The following is a 20,711-nucleotide window of genomic DNA, read 5'->3' as shown; positions in this document are numbered from 1 at the left end:
GGAATCAAAGACGATTATCAAATACAATACTATGGCCCCTACTGGCCTTAATCTTGATGAGGAGCTGTCAGTACACTTGTGAAGTCACCAACAACATATTTCGGCTAAATTCTCCTGTGTGCTTTTAACTTTTTGTGTTACTTTTATTTGGTTAGTGCACTTTAGATTGTTATGACAAATTGTCTTTTATCCAATTTTTTTCAGATGACTTGGCGGAACTGATGAAACATTACGTGGAAGATTATATAATTCATTCTTTTTTAGCGTGTTGAAGAAAATTGCTTACTGATATGGGTGTTATTTTGACTATTTTCTATTGACTCTGCGAGAGCAGGTTTAAGTGTTTATCATGTCATACTAAGTCTAACGTGTCAAAGATTTTTCTTCTGAATGTTTGATTAATGCCCACTGGGGCTGTACCTTTAGCAATGTTGATATGTTTTTGTCATGGCTCTAATAAGGGAGAGTGTTTTTTACCCGTAACACTTAAGCATGTTTCTAACACTGCTCAGATTTGGTAGTGTATAAACCTCTTTTGACTACTGATTTAGCCCACTGGGGCACGATGGCCAAGCGAAGCTGCCAATTGGGAGCTAGCGGAGTAATGGCATTTCACTGGTGAATTGTGATGCGTGCACTTGCGAGTTGATAAAGCTCGATCTATTCAAAAACCCTGTATGAAGCATTATACTATGAAAAATATGCAGCACATTGCTAATGATTATTTTTGCCTTTTCCACATAATATGTTTTACTACAAACAGCTATTTGTATGTCAAGTCACAGAAACTGTATAAGATGTTGTGTTAAATACGAGTGATAGTATTTTCACCATGTTTATTGCACGTGACCGGCACTGGCACTTTAACTATGCGAAACAAACACAGTCTGTTGCCCGTGATAAAGGAGTGCGAGTAAACTCCGAAACGCGTCGGACCTAGTGTTTAAATAAACACACCTTTGATTTGTGGCCGCGGCTCCAGTGCTTTCTTTAATCCTGACATTTGGAAAGTAAGACGCAGTGGATTATCTGGTATATATATATATATATATATATATATATATATATATATATATATATATATATATATATATATATATATATATATATTATCTACTGGCGGTTGCCAGTAGATAGTTATAGTTAGGACCGTGTTTTCCATAGGAAATCTCAAAATTCTATTTTGAATAACTTTGGCGCAGGTTGACGAATGTTCGCGAAATTTTCAAAACTAATGGGGCGCTCCGCTCAGCTCCTACCCTGAAAGTCTCGGGGGGATTCGTCAAGCGGGGGCCGAGAAAAAAGGGGGGTCCCAAAACGCGTTTTCCCCATGCATTTTCCCATAGGACCTTTAGTCGAAGGTACAGCCCGAACGGCTGAACAGAGGTAGTCCTCACGTCAGGGATGTGCCTTTTGCATATATGGAGTCAATCTGTTCAGTAGTTCCTGAGAAAATTGCAGTTAAAAGCACATACATATCTATAGCCGCGCACCGTGCGCGCACCGTGCATCGTGTACGAGCGTAATTCTGATTGGTTGTTACATGTCAGTCAACGTTCGAATCGGTCGAAATCAGGAAGTGTCGGCCGCCATTTTGTTTGTTTTCAGTGCGAGAGTGGAAAAGGAAGGTGGCGAACGTGAAAAGGGGGCAGGGTAGAGAGTTCCTGACCCCCTAGCCATTGTGAAGGGGTCCCTGAAGGACCCCGAAGGCAGAAAAAAACATTACATTTTTTTTTTAAAATCGCGGGGGTGCGCGCACGGTGGAAAACAATAAAAAAAAAATGTAATACGTAGTTTAATGAAAAATACAAATATATATAAAAAAAATACATACATAACTTAGCATTTAAAAAACCGTACAAAATTACTGAAAAAAACATAGGTTTCACACACGTTATAGTTAGGAATTAGCATTTAAAAATCCTTGCAAATTCACTTAAAAAACCATAGGTTTCACACATGTTATAGTTAGGTGGATATTTCACTCGTAAAAAAACCAATGAAATTCCACCGTTATAGTTAGTTCAGATAACTATAACTCGCGCGACCGCCACTCTATCACAAGGATGATGTCATCAGTGATGTCAAGAGTGATGCCACTGACCATGTCATGAGTGATGTAAAATGTGACGTCATGAGCAGAGGATTGCGGGCACGCGAGTTATAGTTATCTGAACTAACTATAACGGTGGAATTTCATTGGTTTTTTACGAGTGAAATATCCACCTAACTATATATATAAAAATTAATACCATCCCGGACTCTACGATCTGGAAACACTACTATGCATATTATATAAATTATAGTGTCAGAGCACGCACACAACGTCATCCATTGGGACTGTAGTCAGCAGAATTGTTGGCGTAGTTATTGTTGATAAGACAATCATTGGCGTGGCTGTCGCAGTGCTCATCAACAGCTGTTTTTTCATCACTGGTTTTATTTATGACAAAGCATGAACAGGAAGGAGTAGATGCTGGTGCAGTGGTCCATTTTGTTTTATAGTGGTGACTGAGAACACATTGATGGGGTAGCAGTTAATGAATATCGCCATCGCGAACATTGCTGGACAGCTTTTATTAGCATTAGTATACTTTTGGGCATACTATTTTAAATTTGCGCTGTATGTATTTGCGCTGCTGTTTTTCTTCTAATCATCTGGCGTTTGTTGGGACAGCAAGCAGGGGCACAGTTTAGGCTTACCTGCATTATAATTTGTGTCCTCACTCGCATTTTGCGGGATTCTAGTTAGGGGGGTCGTGGTGCTCCGTCCGCCATCTTGGGTGGGTGCTTGGGCCACTTGTAAGCGCCATCTTGGTAGGGGCTAGAGGCTCTAGCAGCCGGAAGCCCGCGCGGTGTTATATTATAAATAGGTATGGGTGAGCAGGCGCGCAGGGGATGCGCGCAGCGGAAGCGCCGGAGGTGCGCCAGAGGTAAGCCCGTTTGCGCCCGTTCGCGTCCCGGGTGCTCCCGGTGTGACCGTTGCCACTCACTTGGTAGATACCCGCGAGGACTGTAATAACTCATCGCACTGTACGGGGGATGGCGCTCAACATAGGCTATGTTCTTCATCCCACAGGATTCTTTCCTGTGGGTTATTGAATGTTCGCTCCGTCGTTAAGCACCATGCTGAGATAGCACTTTTAATAGAATCCTTACATTTGGATATATTATTTGTGACCGAAACATGGACTACGATGGATTGTGGGCTGGAACTTGTTTGGGCTTGCCCACCAGGCTATCTTATAAGACATACTCCTCGAGTCTCTGGTAGGGGGGGTGGAATAGGCTTTATTTTTAAAGAATCCATCTCCCTTGTAGAACTGGCAGTAAAAGAAGTGTCAGGGTTTGAGCTCATGGGCTTTTCTATCTTGGTCCAGGGCGGCACCTTGATTGCAGGGCTGCTATGCTACAGACCTCCTTCCTCGACCATATCTTCCCTTCAGTCACTGGTTGATTTGATTTACGACCTCTCAAACTCTCATGCTAAATTTTTAGTACTGGGAGACTTCAACATCTGGCCCTCTGGCCCTCAAGATCTGGCCTATAGAGAGCTTTGTCAAGCGTGCAGTAATATTCAACTTATACAGCTGGTCCTATTACCCACTCATGTTAAGGGGCACACGCTAGACCTGGTCTTTGCCGAGAGGGAATTGGTCGTAGTGAAGGAGGTCATGGAGCAGTGCTGGACAGATCATTCATTGATTAATATGTCCATTGTTCTGCCCGCCCCGTTAAAGCCAAACAACTCAAGTGGCTCTAAACTTAATCGCCATTGGGGTCGCCTTCTAAGGGAGCCGGTTCGCCCTACTCTTTTGCCTAGGGGTTTTTTGGTGGAGGATAGTGTGGATAAGAGCTATGCTGCCCTCTGTCAGCAGATTTTGACATCTCTTGATGAGCTGGCCCCTCTGCGGAAGGTGAGGGATAGACCTAGAGGAGCTAATGCGTGGTTTAATGATGATCTCAGACAGCACAAGATCCGCTGTAAACAGGCTGAGCGCACTTGGAGGAGAGGATATAAGGAGTTGGATAGGGTAGCATATAAAATGGCCTTGCAGGTATACAAGATACAGCTAAGAAGTGCCAAAGCAAAGTTCTTAGAAGACACCTTGGGGAAGGCCACTAATAAATCGCAGACCCTATTCAAGTTGGTTAACAACTTATCTAATCCATCCTGTACAGTCCCTACCATTCCGGCTTCTCAAGATCTGTGTGATTCTCTGGCCCTTGCATTTGAGGAGAAAATCAGGACCATTTTGAATGGACTTTCAGTGCCCGGACAGTTGGCGTCGTCGCTATCTTCTTCCCTGGAACCCTTTGGCTATTCGACGTCTGTATGGGATAATAACAAGGTAGATTCTCCTTATTTGCCCTGTTTCCCTATTTTTTCGTTAGAGGAATTCGCTGTTCTGGCCAACGGAGTATCCTCAGGTTCTTCACTTGATCCAATGCCTCATAAGATCTGGAAGGCATTTCAAGATGAGCTGTTCCCTCCACTCTACTCTATCTGCTGTCAGTCATTGAGGACAGCGAAAGTTCCAGATAGCTGGAAGTTGGCAATAGTAACTCCATTATTAAAAAAGGCCTCTTTAGATCCTTCATGCTCAGCCAACTACAGACCCATCTCGCTTTTACCATTCGTGATAAAAATCCTTGAGAGCTGGGTCACGAGAGCCCTGTCCAACTTCCTGGAAACAAACTCCTGTCTGGATGCTGCCCAATTTGGCTTTAGACAGGCCCACGGTACTGAGACCGCATTGGTTACAGTGTTAGACGATCTACGGACGCGGGTCGACAGGGGCAAGTCAGCCTTTCTAGTGCTGCTCGACATGTCGGCCGCGTTCGACACTGTTGACCATGAGGTCCTCTTGAATCGTCTCCAAAGCGTGGGAGTAACCGATCTGGCTTTAAGTTGGCTAAGGTCCTATCTTAGTAACAGACAGCAAGCTGTGGCCTTACCTCCATTTCAATCAGCCATACGACAGGTAAATCAGGGTGTCCCTCAAGGGTCGGCGGTTAGTCCGATCTTGTTTAATCTATATCTCCGACCCCTGATAGAACTAATCAAGTCATTCGGCATATCAGTCATCAATTATGCCGATGACACTCAGTTGATTTTCTCATTTGAGGGCAGTGAGATGGTTTCGAAGGACACCTTTCATCGTTGTTTGTCGGCCACAGCAGAATGGTTGCGAGCTAACGCACTTCAATTCAATGGGTCAAAAACGGAGGTTCTTCATTGCTCCTCTGATCGCTTTCCTCGTGCGTTACCTGATGATTTTTGGCCAATCTCTATTCCGGGTTCTGTGGAAGCCGCTAAATCGGCCCGCAATCTAGGAGTGCTGTTTGAACCTGGCTTACAGCTGGATGCCTCAGTAAATAAGACTGCAGCGACTTGCATGGGCTTGCTCCGTGCCTTGCGTAAAATCTTACCAATGCTCCCTCAAAGTGCGAGAGCAGAGGTAGTGCGTAGTACCATTCTCAGTAGGTTAGACTACTGCAACGCACTACTTCTGGGAGCTCCAAAAATTCTGATCCTTAAGTTGCAGAGGATTCAGAACATGGCTGCGAAACTGGCTTTGTCGCGACCACGTTCTGTGTCCTCCTCTGCAGCCTTAGCTGATCTACATTGGCTGCCAGTGCAGCAGAGGATCGCTTTCAAGGCATTATGCCTTGTATTTAGAGCGCTGCATGGATTGGGGCCAATCCCTCTTCAGAGTCTTTTTTCATGGTACCAAACTGCCCGACCTTTGAGATCTTCATCGGCGTTCCTGGTGAGGACTCCCAGGATTACTAGAGTGAGGATGGGTGGCCGTGCTTTTAGCTATACGGCCGCCACATTATGGAACTCCCTACCTCTGGCACTGAGGAGTAGTCAAGAACTGCTCTCCTTTAAAAAGGATCTTAAGACCTATCTGTTCCCAAGAGCAATGTAACCATCTCTATCTGTTGGTTTGATTGGATCTCAGCGCCAGGATACCCTTTGGGTGACAGCTGCGCTTAACAAGAAATAAATACATACATACATACATACATATAAATTTTTTCATCTGAGGAGAAATCTGTTGTGGCATAGTTGACTGAAAATGCTTGATGGTGGATTTTCTCCATTTCATGCTCAGGGAGGCAGATCTGTGCGCAGTTTTGAGAGCTTTTTATACATTTCTGATTCAGGTTCATCGAGATAGATGCTGATTCAGCCATCAAATACACCATATTTCATTTTCAGAGGTCTCCCCATGACACTCGTGCATTTTCTTATCTTGCACAGATGGGGATTGTTAAATGGACTCCTCTGCACACAAGGAGGTTTCAGAGCCTTAGATTTTGAAGCCATTTCAACAATCTTACCTCTCAATCATGGAGAGATTTTGTAGAGTACTGTAGTATAAGCTCATCGTAGTATAAGCTCATCCTGGGAGGATCATTAATATATACCCTCATTTTGCCTCAAGTGTCATAGGCTTTGAAGAGACTTCTATTTGAAGATACCATGAACAAAAAAATAGTTATCTTCCTTATCCAGGGGTAGTGGTCCAAGCCTCACACACAACCCAACGAAAGGCTTGGAGTATGGTTTTTGAAGTTAAAAAAGGTTTCTGTATGAAAATAGAGCAAAGCTCTCGAACTCGCTTTCCACTTGATATGCTGTAGAAATCTGTGGAGAACTAATGTATGGAAGGACCAGAGTTCAGGGTGCTACTTCCTCATTTCCCTAACTTAAGGATCTTTCCCAATGAGGTTATTGGCCTACCAAAAGTCTCTGGTTTAGGGCCTTTCAGGTCATTATGCTGCTACATGATGGTTATGGTAGGACTCCCAACTTGATGAGAGGTAATCATTGAAGCATATGAATCTATGAAAGATCCAGTACTGGAGTAACTGACTTACTAAACTAAATGAAAAGGAAAATATGTTCATTTCATAATATATTTAAAAGAGTCTTGAACTTCTTCTATAGGCATGTAAGGAAGTCTTTCAATTATTTTAACACAACCGTTGGCCGCCAAGCACAGGAACATTTACAGAAGGCCAACTAGGGCTGTTTAGCTTTGTGTCCAAAGATCGACAGAAGTAGGACAAATATTTCTTTCTACGCCCACAGGAGCATGAAGTATTTCGTGAATGTCTATTGCACAATCAACATGGAAGTAAGACTCCCTTTTCCTATAGATAATGGAGCCTTTATGTTATTTTAATAGTGAAGCATGCAGAAACAGGATTTGAAAAAAATACTACAGAGCTATTCAGTGTGGACTGCCACCCCTATATTGCTTTAAAAAATAAAAAGGGCTGTATTATCCTACAGATAATCCCCTGTAGGGCATTACAAATAGCCCTGCACTACGGGGATCAGCTTGCTGCTTTAAAAAAGCTACGCTGCATTGCAGGGCTTAAAACGGTAGGGATCCGCAGATGATATTCAATCCACTGTAGTGCTTTGAAAATCTATGCACTGCCTGACAAGTGCCTGCTCACCAATGCGTGGCTTATCGAGTGCAAGAGTGCTGTGTAGGGCCTGCTTCACATGCAGAAATTTTGCTGGTACAGACCCACGATTCAGGGTTATATATATATAGATAAAAAAAAATCCCACACTATTCGGTGAGGAGCTGCCCTGTCTTGCAAGGCTATACAATTAAAAATGTATACCATTCTCTACAAAACTAGCACCTCCTTTTCGACCGCCCATATGAAGGGAATATATTGTAAATAGCATGAACATGTAGATTACATGAGCATATTTTTGTAATATCTGGTACGAGCAAAGTAGCTGCGCATAAGATCCAAGTACCAACGTATATGGTGCCATTCTTGCATAGCATTGCCATCAAACTTAGGGGCGTATTTACAATAGAAGTGACGGAGCACAGCATTCGCTTTCTTGGCTTAATGCCACACTCTGCCACTTCTAAAACGCAGGGCTGCACCATATATACAACAATATGGTACACCCTGCGTTTTCCCCTGCGCTGGTGCAAAATCTAGCTGCCCAGCGCCAACTAAGGCACCCTTGCACACCCTTCCACCATTGTGCAAGGGCCTTTGCGCTGTAGGGGAAGATTGTTTATGTGCAGGAAGATGTCCCTTCCTGCACATATACAATCTTTGAATGGCGTTTTGTAACTTCTATGTGTGCTGCTTAATTTTCGCACACATAGAAGATGCACAATGCAGCACACATGGAAACAGCAAAAACGGGTTTCCGTGGTCTTAATTTTGGCGCTGCCCCATATTTACACCACTTTTGTTAATATGGGGCAGTGTTAAATCAATGGGTGCTGTGGTGGAACGCCCACAACGCCCTTTGCCCTCCAAGGGTGCCTTATTTAGAAGGCAACGTTAAGCCACGTTAAGTGGCTTAACGCTAAATAAGGCGAAGCCCCTATCGCCACCACAACGTCGAGAAAAGTGATGTTGTGATGGCGATAGGGGCTTGTAGATATGCCCCTATGTGCGGAACACCCTAACCATACATGCATCGACTCCTAAAACCATACACTAACACACTGGTTTCATTTGCTTTTATGTTACTTTGTGCATATTCAGACGATGTGTACCTTTCTTTGGATGCTACTAGCAAATTGTTTTTACAGTAATTTATATCAGGTACATCCTAACAAATGCACAAAATAAGAAATTAGCATGTTTCATTGCCTGCAACTGAGCCTAAATGGTCTGAATGGTTTTAACAGACCATGGTTCATTCTATTGAATAGATTCAATCTGCTTCCTTTTCAAGAACTGCTATTGGACATCGTTGAGGAATTAAAAGTGGAATAAATAATAAAAATGTTGATTAGTGGTAAATTCTTGTTGTGTGACTCACATTCAAACTCACCATTGCCACAGTGCTTGCTTTTGAGTCCTAGCTGTGGAAACAGGCAGCCTCATATATCATTAAAAAGGAGGCACACATCCCCCTTATAATCACACAACTGATGGCTTCCTTATTTTTAATCCATTTAATTTTTATTTTTTTAGGTACCATCTCCATTTTGTGATAGAAGGTGTTTGGCTGTGATGAAGTCGAATCGGGAAATGAAGATTCGGGCAATTAATAACTCAACCGTCTTTCTTGTCACATTCTTCACATTCTGAGTAAGTTCCAGACTTGGTGGTACTCCATCAGGTACAAGGGGAAAGACTCAAATGAATCACAAACCAATTACACTCTACCCAATACTGATTCCATCACCTTAGCTCTAAACCTCAGACGTGGGCTATCATGAGTGCCAAAGTGTGTGTGGGTGTACCACCATCCCAGTGGCTGCCCAAAAATGTTCCTGCTTTCTGGTTGGTCAGTGTGAATAATCGTTCCTCAATGACTTTATGTACAAACTGGGTCTGGGCATAAAAATATAAGGAATATGTCTTACTCTAGATGGAACTGGAAAGTATGGGGCCGATTCACAGAATTAACTTAAGACAAAATCCTAAATTTACTACTTTTGGTATTCACAGAAGTTAGGATTTTGTCTTAAGTTTGTCTTAAGACAGACTTAAGACAGACTTAAGACAGACGTAAGACAGACTTATGTTAGGATTTTGTCTTAAGTTTGTCTTAAGTCTGTCTTAAGTCTGTCTTAAGTCTGTCTTAAGTTTGTCTTAAATCTGTCTTAAGTATGTCTTAAGTTTGTCTTAAGACAAACTTAAGACAAAATCCTAACTTCTGTGAATACCAAAAGTAGTAAGTTTAGGATTTTGTCTTAAGTTAGTTCTGTGAATCGGGCCCTAAGATCCCAACCATAACCCCAGCCTTAAATTCCTCCTTCTGAAGTTAGGGTTCTGAATTTAGGACCTCTATTTCCACTTTTGTTTAGCTGAAGTTATAGTGACAGGAAAGCACACATTCAAAGCTAATTTAATGTACCTGTTTCTAGAAGTTCATAGAGGTCTCATATGAAAGTAAGACTTGATCCCAAAGAAGCAATGAAGTGAGAATCACTAGTCTGTGCTTTGTAAAACATGAAAGGAGGTGAGTCGTCCAAGACTATATTTGTAACTTCAACCCAAGAATCTCTGAAGGTTCAAATAGCCACCATTTTCGTTGAGGAGTGGAGAATGACAAACCGCTGATGCTATTGTTTGATCATGATACACAGGCAGACATATTGATGATCCTAGGTCTATAGAATTGCTGATGATTCTTGATGGCAGGATCTGTACTCTCAAAAGGATGTTAGAAATGTATGTGTTTACTTCCTTAAGGTTCACTATCCACCTGAACTCTCCTGACAGTTTCTGATTAAAAACAGCATAAAATGTATATTTGATCCCTGATGTTATCAGGCGCTTATGATATAGTTTCCTTCTGTAGTAAAGCCTGAACACCTAGCACCATGACTTGCTTCTTTGTTGGGCATCTTGGCAATGGAGTGCAGATATTTTTTGAACCGAAAGATTCTGAAAATTGTTGGCCTGTTTTTATGTAGAAAAATAAATGTCACCAACCAATGGCTACTGTTGCGACAGAGATAGGTCTTGAGGGGCTGATGTGTAGAAAGCTGAGTTTCAGACTTATCTGTAAAAGCTTCTCTCTGACCACAGACATTTCTGTGAAAGACCTGCATTCAGCCTGGCATGTTAAGCATCTGATCCTGGCAAAGAAACACTCTGGGTATCTCACAAGAGCAAAAAGGTTGGAGCATTATCATTTCCTCTGCTATTTTCTTCATCACATCTGTGTTGAAGTTAACATGGAATCCAGTAAGGGAACTTGCATTCAACTTCCAAGTGTGCATCTAAATGTGCCTCTGGATTGCTACTGCTGTCCTTTCATGGACCACAGGCTCTTAAAGAGGCTGTGTCCAGTAGAAACCCATCATGAGCAACTTTATGCTACTGAGTCCGAACCCTCAAAACAAGCTAAAACAAAGAAATAACACAGTGGCCATTTGGGAAAGTAACATGCAAGAGAAATGGGAAGTTTCTTGGGGTTGGGAAGTCGATTATCTGGTGCCAGGGAAATAAGTAGTTGTCCTTGTTCATTGTTATTTTGAGTCTGACCCTCAAATGGTGATACCTTGAAATCTTGGAGCCCTAAAATCCCATAGTCAGGGGCTCCTCGCTCCATAAGCACCAACCTTGATGATAAAGTGGATCTGCCAGGATCACTCAAGATCTGCCTGATCCAGTTAGCGTTCTGGGCAACCAACTGCTGAATCTCCTCACAAAATGCAGGTCGAATGGAGAGCACAACAATAAAAGTTGGAGCTTGGAGGGAGTGTGCTCGCTAGGCAGTCATCACATAGCTCAGCTACACTTAAGGATGTAGTCTCTCGAGTCATACCTCCTTCAAACTTTGGAAGTGAGGGCTGCAAGGTGCTGTGTCTTTGTCTCTAAACTACTTTGTTATGTTATTTTAATTTGATATCATGCATGAATCACCCCAATGGGGTACCTCGGCGCTGAGGACAGGAACAGCGGCAGGCTAACTGGAGGCTAACACACAGGCATGGCTAGCCGTGCCAGAGCAAGTCAGCAGACAGTCATAATGGTTTTTCTCAGGCAAAGAAAAAGGGCAGCACTCAGCACCACATACTAACTGCACCAACACCAGTAGGGTTCACGCAGGGCTGTGTCCAAAGAAGTGTTCCACAAACTGGAAGGAAGCACCACCTTATATTTACAAGTCCTGCCGATCACAGTGAGTGGAAGTTCAAGAATCTAAATAAACGTGTTTCGCTTCTTCAAGGGTTATTTGGAAAGACCAACACATGCCCTTTTCCTAGAATGTATTCTGGTGGCCAATATATAAGTACAGTTAGCTAGGTACAAACACCCGTGACTGAGACAGAAAACATTGTGCATTCCCCGATACAGGTTCTGGAACAAAGAAACAGGAGAAGATTATGGATGTCCTTGATGTCCGCTTCTGGGCAGCATTCATACTCCATCATACTGCTTCTTGAAAATACTGTGCTGACAAACCGAGAGATGTTCACAGTCAACTAAAATTAACCCTAAACACATGTCTGCAACTAATTAGTGCAAACTTTGTGCACTGTTCCTTTCTTGCAAAAGCTATGCCTAAAATGCTTGTGAACATTTCAAACACATGCAAAATGAATAAACATCAATAGTCCTATGTCTACAAGACTGGACTTACTTTTTCTGGGTAGGCTAAATCATCCCTGGCTGTAGTTAATGCACATCAAAAACCTATAACTGATGCCCCAGTCAGAGCCCATGACAATTAAGTTGAGGGTAGTTATCCCCTTGAGACTACACCACAGGGAGTCCGAAAGGTGTCACTAAGAAGCACCAAATTTACAATTTGATGGCTCTGTCCTGGTCTCCGCAAACTGTTACCAATACCAACTGGCCATAGGAACTTGCAGGGATAAAGTGAAAAGAGTTGAGGATGGACAACCTGCACATTTGAGTGGGGACTTTCTTCCTTACACGTATGATGCACATGACTTGGACTATACATCCAAATCAAGCGTTAATGGTTGTGAAGGCGTGCGTCAGCGCTCTTTCCACCTTTCTGTCTATTGGGTCAACCAATAAATATTCTTCCCGTTTGGATGGAGGCTAATTCATCCAGAACTGCAATCAAGAAACCTGTTTTTGTACTGGAGGAAGCTCTGCCTCAAACCGCTCCCTTGATTAGTCGGTCCTTGGAAATCCACTTGGGCTCTCTCTTCCTCTGCAATAAAATATTTTGGATGGTCGCTGAGAGTACGAGAAAAAATAATTTTCTTTAAACTTTGCTGCAGGCCCCCTTGAAACTTAACATTCCTCTGGCACTTCCTTTCTTTGACTGTGCGAAAGCTTTCTCATTGTTAAACGCTTTGCGCAAACATTAACATTAATCTGCAGCACACATATTTATGTCGGGAGTGATTTTCATTCTAAAGTTGCCATAGTTAGTATAGGCCTCAAAAGTAATTGGCTCAGGGTAAACTGTCTTGTCTTTTGCCTGCCTTGTATTTTTCTTTTCTCTCGTTTCAGGGACAAGCTGCACCAATCGTAAGGAGGGTAACTATTTGTATAAACATGACTTAAAATATGCATTGCTGAGGTAGTTACCTCAGATGTCTATTCTACTCTCCGAAGAGGAGACGCTTTTCTTGCTGATGCCCGGAAGAGTTAGATTCCTGGGCACATCCATTCTCATTTACCTGAATGAATCTTCATTTGACTCTGCTTTTGGAAGCTTTACTTGCTGACACCTTCTGCCTGACTTCTCCCTTATTGTCCTGACTTCTCTATTTTAGCAGATTAGGGATTTTCCCTTAATGGGAAACTATGCCTCCTTTGTATTGCTCTATAAAAACTTTAGCAGTTTGTCTGGTTATTTCCGATTTGAAATTGATTTGAAGTACATTGACAAATGCATTCATGTACTGATTACTAAATTACGACTAATTTGAGTTATTTGAATTTGTATCTTTGCTAATCTGTTAATAAACCTTCATGATTTGCAAATCTACCACTCTCCATCATTCTTGTGGGGCCAAGTGTGCTCCGCTGTAATTAATTGTCTTTGAATTGTTGTGTCACGCCTAAGTCTGGGACTGAAGGTCCATCTTCTGCATCAACTGTGCCAAGGTTGCCAGGCCAGACTTTGCTCTGCCAGTTATTGCTTGGATGTCTCCATTTGAAATAAAGGTATCTACGACCTCGGCTCTGGTATGGATCTTTAGGGTTTTTAGGCGGTAGTTGCATGCCTCCGGTTCCATGCTCCCTGCTTCTTGCACTGCTGTAGCAAAAGCAAAACAAGCATTTGCAATGCAATAGGTCTCGCATTTACGCGAGTTTAAGCTATTGGCATTGTAAATGACAATGCCTTTTATTTATGTTTTAAAAATAAAAACAAAAATAAAAGGCATTGCCATTTTCAATGTCAATATCTCAAACTCGCGTAGATGCGAGACATATTGCATTGCAAATGCTTGTTCTTAAGGGTTTTTACAGTCATGTTCAGAAATGGATCAGGATGCTGTCTGCAGAATAAAGACGTGAACATGTGGCCCGTAAGGCACGCGTTTCAAAGTTAATGTTTAATTATTGCCGGATCTGAGCACAGGCAGAACTCAAACATAGATACTTGAAGACCTGCTTTGGGAACCTGCCTGGAATGTAAACCAGATTGCTTTGCGGCATCTAAAATGCTCTAGAGCCAATATTCCTCTTGAAATCAGATATCACCAAAGATTCCAGTATAGTGTTTCGTGGAGGTTGGACACGTGTGCACACACCATCACCTGAAATCAAAGAGCTCGCTGAAGCCTTGCAACAGAGCGCATTTCCCCAGGAGACCCCACCCCCAGATCTGATGTGTAGCCAGGAGCCATGACGTCTGAACACACTGCCATGGAGCCCTAACACGTATGCACAGAGCCTTGACACGTTAACACATTGACCTCTCCAGGCCTGACGCCCATTCACATGTCAGTGTTCTAACTCACAACTCGGTTGTCCCGCTTGCCCATGGCTGGTCACGGCTACCACCTTTCTGGGAATTTACGGACCAGACCGCTCGGGAAGCTATTTTCGTCTCCCCCGGTTTCGCCTCTTGACAGCTTCCCCCACAGCTTCCGGTCCTAGCCACAGTAACCAACAACACAGATGAAGGACTAAAGCTGCAAGCACAGATCTGTACATGTGCAAACAGAGAGTCCCTGCCAGAATGAGTTTCTGTTGAGTGACCAAAGGTTCTAAATAGGCTTCCTTTGAGCGACCACAGTGGAAAGACAGATTCCCAAATTCATTGTTTTACACCGCTTGTTAAAAAAAAGCGGAACATTACATACTATCAAAACATTTAGAACAATACCGTTCGTACATTTAAAACAGGTTACTAAAAGTAAACAGTTTATCTTCCACACGTTATGTAGAGACGGATACTTTTTGACAAAATTTGAACGATCACGCTCCATCATTTACTCCTAATCACAGTGTGCTTCTAATTTCACAAGAAAATGCATTTAAATATGGTGGCCAGATGAACTTTGTACAAGAAGCAGTCTGTTCTAGTCACTTTTTATTAACACTGGTTTAGCATTCTACAGCCAGTAAGTTGTTTCACGCGAGGACCTCTGCAAGCAGCAGTTGTTTCTACGCCCGCCGCAATAGGTGCTACCCACGCAGGAGCCCAATGATAGCAACACGTCCATTTCTGCTGCACCGTTTACGTGATACCTGATGGAGCTTCTAAAGTTAACAGCGATGCTAAAAAGCGAACAGACCATGCCCAATTAGTTGTGAATGTTAATGTGAAAACATTTGCCGATGTGTATGTAGCATCCATTTTTCAACTTTGGTTATGTGTGGCATTTACATGTCAGCATTTAAAGGCACGGACTGCGGGAGGGGGGGGGAAGGCATGGGAAAATAATAGTGCTCATGCAACACTCGAAGTAAAGGGGCCAGTAGCCTTGGTAGGATACAAATGACGACATGGCCATCATAAGGAAGGACTAACATGCCTATAAACCAATCGGAAGGCAGCATTTAGGAACGACAAAGACACAAGCCAATGAAAAAGATGGGCGGGGAGGGGGCGGGGATGGCCGTGACTTCTCCCTCGCACTCTGCTACCACAGATCAACCCCAGAGCACCGCTTGCGCAATGGCTCAGGGCTCTACCTAAATAGAGGAAAATAGGAACTTCCTAGTGCTAGCTGAAGTGTGGCTGCTTTCGGCCTGTGAACCTCTTTGTTTCATGTGCTGCCACCAACTGGAGCACATCCTGCCGGCATTTTGAGAGGTTGGTTGTCACTGGCCCAGCGTAGATCCCTCTCTAGGGGATACATAATATAATGTAAAGAAAAAATATGCTTACCTAAATTCTTTTTTTTTTTTTTTACAGTTCATCTCTAAATGGATGGAGACAGTAAACAATCACAGTAGATTTTATGAGAAAAAGGAGAGGCCGTAACTCCAGTAAAAAAAAAAAACTTTCAGTAAAACTTTCAAATGAAAATATTTTTTAAATGAGGTGCGAGGTTGTCTCGTGGGCGAACTCATACTCAATAATTAAGAACAGTGATGAGAGGGATGAGCTACCCGGTATTAGATTTAGTTTCTTTAGTTTGCTGTTACTGTTCCATACAATCATAGCAAAATGACAATCTTTATCTACAATCTACAAATTTCCACAACTCAGACTAAAGAAGGGGCCCGGAGAGGGTATTTCTGCTTGCCAGTTATCACTGCCTCATAGACTTTTACAAATTCTCAAAGTGTTCAACCAATTCCAAATCTATGTTCCCTCCTGCATCCAGTAGTAGGGATGTACGTAGTCAGATCCAAGGAGGGGACCAATGGAAAACTTGGAGATTTCATCCTTTAGGGCCACAGAAGAAACAAAATAAACTAAATCATCAAAATGTCTTAAAGTCCAGCTGATGCAGGGAATGTGAACATGCATAGAGCAGTGTGTTCAGATGAAGGGGATGGGCCAAATGGTGGAACGGCCTTTGGGGTTGTGTCACTCTTGCCTTACATGTTCCACTCGCAACCTATTTAGGACCGGTTTCATTTTTTATATAGCAATTCCGAAAGATTTCGATCATATATCATCTCTACAATTTGTATGCTAATTCAGGCCATTCCATAATTTGGTTTCTCTAAGCAAAGTCAATTAGGAACAAGAACACTTTGGCACTCATTTGGCATGTTAATGTGAGCTGTATGAGGAAATTTAGGACAAGAGATACACGTCTAACTGGGATCACGGAATTTAGTTAGCACTGCAAATTTTGTGGTGTAATTCAGAGTGAATAGTACAAGGGATGTGTAAAAAAGATCCATCATATAAAACAACTGGCTTTTATTGCTTACTTACAGCTTTCGATCTCTAGGGAGCATGTTTGTGTGTCCAGAGGAAAGCGGCTGAAATCCATGTTGCACATCGCAGTAACTGTGACCCTACAAAAGAAACCCAGTTATATGCAGCCATTCTCCTATTTATTTAAAGTCCAGCACTTTCAGCGTAAATTAATCTTAACAACCGTGGATATATAAAGCAGAACCGTTTTGCGTCACTCTTTATCTAAACACTTTGAAAAGTGTCTTGTGGCTATAACTTAAATTTTACAAAGTCACCACTGTTCTTGTGACCTGTACCTAAGAATAAATGAGACTCAGCAATATTTGTACCCAAATTATCAGTGTTTTGTTGTCGCTACTAGAAATTATAACTTCATATGTAGCTTCTCCAAATATTACTTCCCCCATATTATATAGTATTAAAACACACACCCTGGGATAATGTCAAATAATAAAACCATGGCTAGATCATTATCTTTTAACCAGTACCTTTAGGTGCTATTCCTAATGTAATTAAAATGGTGGTGTTGACAAACATGCTACATGCAATGTGCAATTGCCAGTAGAAATACCAAATAACACTTGCAAGGCTTGATCAACTCTTTACCGACTATTTATTGTACAATAAAGAGACAAACATTTCACTATTAAGGTTGCAAATGCGTGCTTGCTCTACTCCCTTTAGTAGTTATCATATAACCTCCAGCTCAATACAAATTACTTTTTTTTTTTAAAGTGAAACAATAATGGCCTGATTATGAGTTGCATGGCGTTGGGATTCTGAAATTACAGTGACTGAAATCACTAATTCTGTCTGATAATTGCACTCTTACACCTTGTGATTATGAGCTTTGTAGGAAATTACCATCTATTGTGTGATTTTCCCCCAATTTTTGTCTTATTTATTTTGCCGGCATTAGAACTCCTTCTAAACAGGAATAAAGTGCTTGTGTTCCATCTCTAAACATGTAGAAATTAACTTAAGTCTTATTAGTGCAATTAACATTCTTATAGGGTCACGGAACATGATGCTGAAATACACCCATGGCATGGGACGTTAAACGCCATTTGTGGGCTACAACACCTATTGTGCCATACACTACAGTGGCAGTGGATACATACATAGCTATAGGCCTACTCTGTGTAGCATGACTGCTGCAGTGTAAAACCTGCAGTACCACCTGTCAAAATAATTATTTTTGACAGGTCAAAAAACTCCCTTTTAAATATTAGTAAGTCACGCTGATGTAAGCCTTGCAGCCCACAAGGTAGGGTGCATAATATGTAAAAGTGGGACATGCAGAACATTTATGTTACCATGTCTTTTTTGTGACAAGGCCCCAAAAAGCTATTTTCACTGTGGGAGGCCCAGCTGTCCTATATAGAAAAGTAAAGTGCAGATGAAAATACTAATATTGGCAACTTGGGAAAGGGACCAGCTCGAAAAATAAATAAAGTACTCATCATAGTAGTGTAGCTTTTTACAAAGTTATGCTTCAGAAGACTACTTAGCAATCTCCCAGCCTGTGCTCACCTTGGGAAGAAGTGTGAAAGATGTGTGAAATTCCTCCCAGGAGCAGCACATAATAGGCTGTCCTGGATGTGCAGAGATGACTTCTTTGATGGAGCTCAATAGAATATGCAAGGTAGGGGCTGTGGGCATTCGGTTGACACCACAGTATTAAATACTGCCTGACACTGTGGTGCACATGAGAGGGTGAGAACAAGACAAATGAGAGGCTGAGAACATGAACATGAACATGTACTTCCTGTCTTGTTTCTCAACGACCTCGCTTTTGCCTTACCAGATATTTGTCTTGGTTTGTTGTGAGTGCAGGGCCCTTTCCAACTGGATTTTAGTGTTAGATGTGGGAGGACACTGCCAACTACCATAGTGCACTCCCCTATACACCTACAACCCTGAGAGCCCCCAACTTTAGTGTGGCAGAAGACTTTCACCATCTTGGAAATGCCCTGACACATGGCATTTTGGGTCTGTTTGCAATAAGGCAAACCAAAACTACTGGAAAAGTGGGTTGGGTTGCACCTGGGAACTTTTACCCCATTAGTTAGGGAGTGCTCAGAAGTCACTCCCACCAACTACCTGGTGCTAGGCATAATTGTGGCACCACACAACACCTGAATGCAACACCTTCTGGACCTGGGAAAGGAACAGAAGATGACTAGACATGCATTCTGTGACATAAGAGGTTCCCTGAAGGACTAGATCTGATCCCCTATGTACCCAGGACAAAGAAGTAAATCCCAAGGGTCAGTTGGCTGACCTGTGTAACTACAGGGGAACAACAGGCTGCAAGAGGCCGTTTCCTGGAAGTACCTACCTGACAAGTGGATGTGGACATAACCCTGCTATTGTCCTCTGCCTGAGACCCTGTGAGTCTGCCTGACACACTATGAGTCCCTGATGTCATGGGGGCTATAGAAGTGTGCTCCCGTAGTTGTTTTGGCACCAGAAGAAAGTTTAGAATACTTTCCTCCAGACCAGTGTGACTTAGAAACTTTTTCTAAGTTTTAGACTTCTAGGCTTACAGCGGGACAGATACACTTGGGGTATCCGACCTGGACTCCATCATTGTGAGCCTGAAATTGGACATTGTTCCTGGTCTACCAACACCATTAACTGTCGTTGGGGATTTACTTTTTCTTGATGATATTTTTCTAAAATGTAATGAATTTCATTACAAGAACGGAGGCTACATTATGCATTATTCCTTTAATGCAGTCCAATCAGCCACTTACATCACAATATTAAAAGGTTCCAGAATAGAACAATAGCAACACATGAAAGGCATGAGCCATCAACAATCTGCCTCTTTTAAATGCGGCTCCAAGCACATAAGTTAATTTTCCTTCATTACCTTTATTCATTTTTATCTCTATTTTGAAGTTCCCTTGTGTGTGGCTTAACCCCACCCCCCCTTCCTACTACCTCTGTACCGATCTCCAATTTACGCAGATCTCCCTGCACCCCCTTCCCTAGTCTCATCTTTGCGTGACTGACCAGATTAACCTGCCTTTTCTTTCAGCTTATGTACTATTTCTAATGTTTGAATATATTTAAAGATTTTTAGATGTTTAATCGAACCTTAATATTTTGTTTTTTGTGTAAACGATTATTCTTCAATTTCATCCTTGTTCTACTTCCTCATGCCATAATGAGCTTACCTAATGTCTTCATTTAACTACAGTTTTTCACCTCTTTCCACCGATGCAGACCTCACACTCCAACATGGCTGCGCATCGCTACTTTTTATTATTTCGGATTTCATCCGCAAGTAGTTATTATTTTACAAACTTATTCATAAAAAAAGGTGTTTTAGCAGGAAATCCTCATTTAACTGGCCTTTTCAACATTCTATAACAAGATTGATTATAATAAGAGAGAAATTATTCTCTTGACATTCCTTCATCTATAAACCGTGTCACTATTATTAAGGGAAATCCTCCCTAATTATCTTTCATTAAAGGGCTTTACCACTTTTTACAAGTTAACATTTCCTATATACCATGTCTGACTCTGACAAGGCTTCTGCCCCTACTCTTAACATAGACCAGGAAGCCCTGCAAAAAATCCTTCATAAGGAATTGAGGTCCTGCATGTTTGAGACCTTAAGTCAGATCATGTCCTCTAAAAGGTCACTCCCTGATGAGGATGAAATCTCAGAAATTCCAGACCCCTACTCTGACAAGATCACTGAATTAAGGGGTAAAAGACTTAAGAAAATTAAAAACATTGATAAGAGCGATATAGGAGGTCCAAGCACCTCATCAATTCAGGGAGGTCTTATCACCTCAACTTCTTATGGAGGTTCTCGCACCTCGAACTCCCAAGGTGTCCCTAGCGGCACAACTTATCTGGGTGTCCTTAGCGGCACGAAACATCTGGGTGTCCCTAGCTGCACAAA

General features: G+C 42.2%; 1 protein-coding gene across 1 annotated transcript in view; it reads right to left on the bottom strand.

Moving 5' to 3' along the window:
• Positions 1-20,711, bottom strand: part of LOC146817714 (gamma-aminobutyric acid receptor subunit rho-1-like) — a 416,531-nt gene that overhangs the window by 78,751 nt on the left and 317,069 nt on the right. The window contains exon 6 of the mRNA XM_085611171.1: positions 16,802-16,884. Coding sequence (XP_085467297.1) covers positions 16,802-16,884 — 83 coding nt within the window. The remainder of the gene's footprint in view (positions 1-16,801; positions 16,885-20,711) is intronic.

Source organism: Triturus cristatus, chromosome 6, assembly GCF_964204655.1.
Source record: "Triturus cristatus chromosome 6, aTriCri1.1, whole genome shotgun sequence".
Lineage (NCBI taxonomy): Eukaryota > Metazoa > Chordata > Amphibia > Caudata > Salamandridae > Triturus > Triturus cristatus.
The sequence above is the reverse complement of the archived record's forward strand: the minus strand, read 5'-3'. Positions and strand labels throughout refer to the sequence as shown.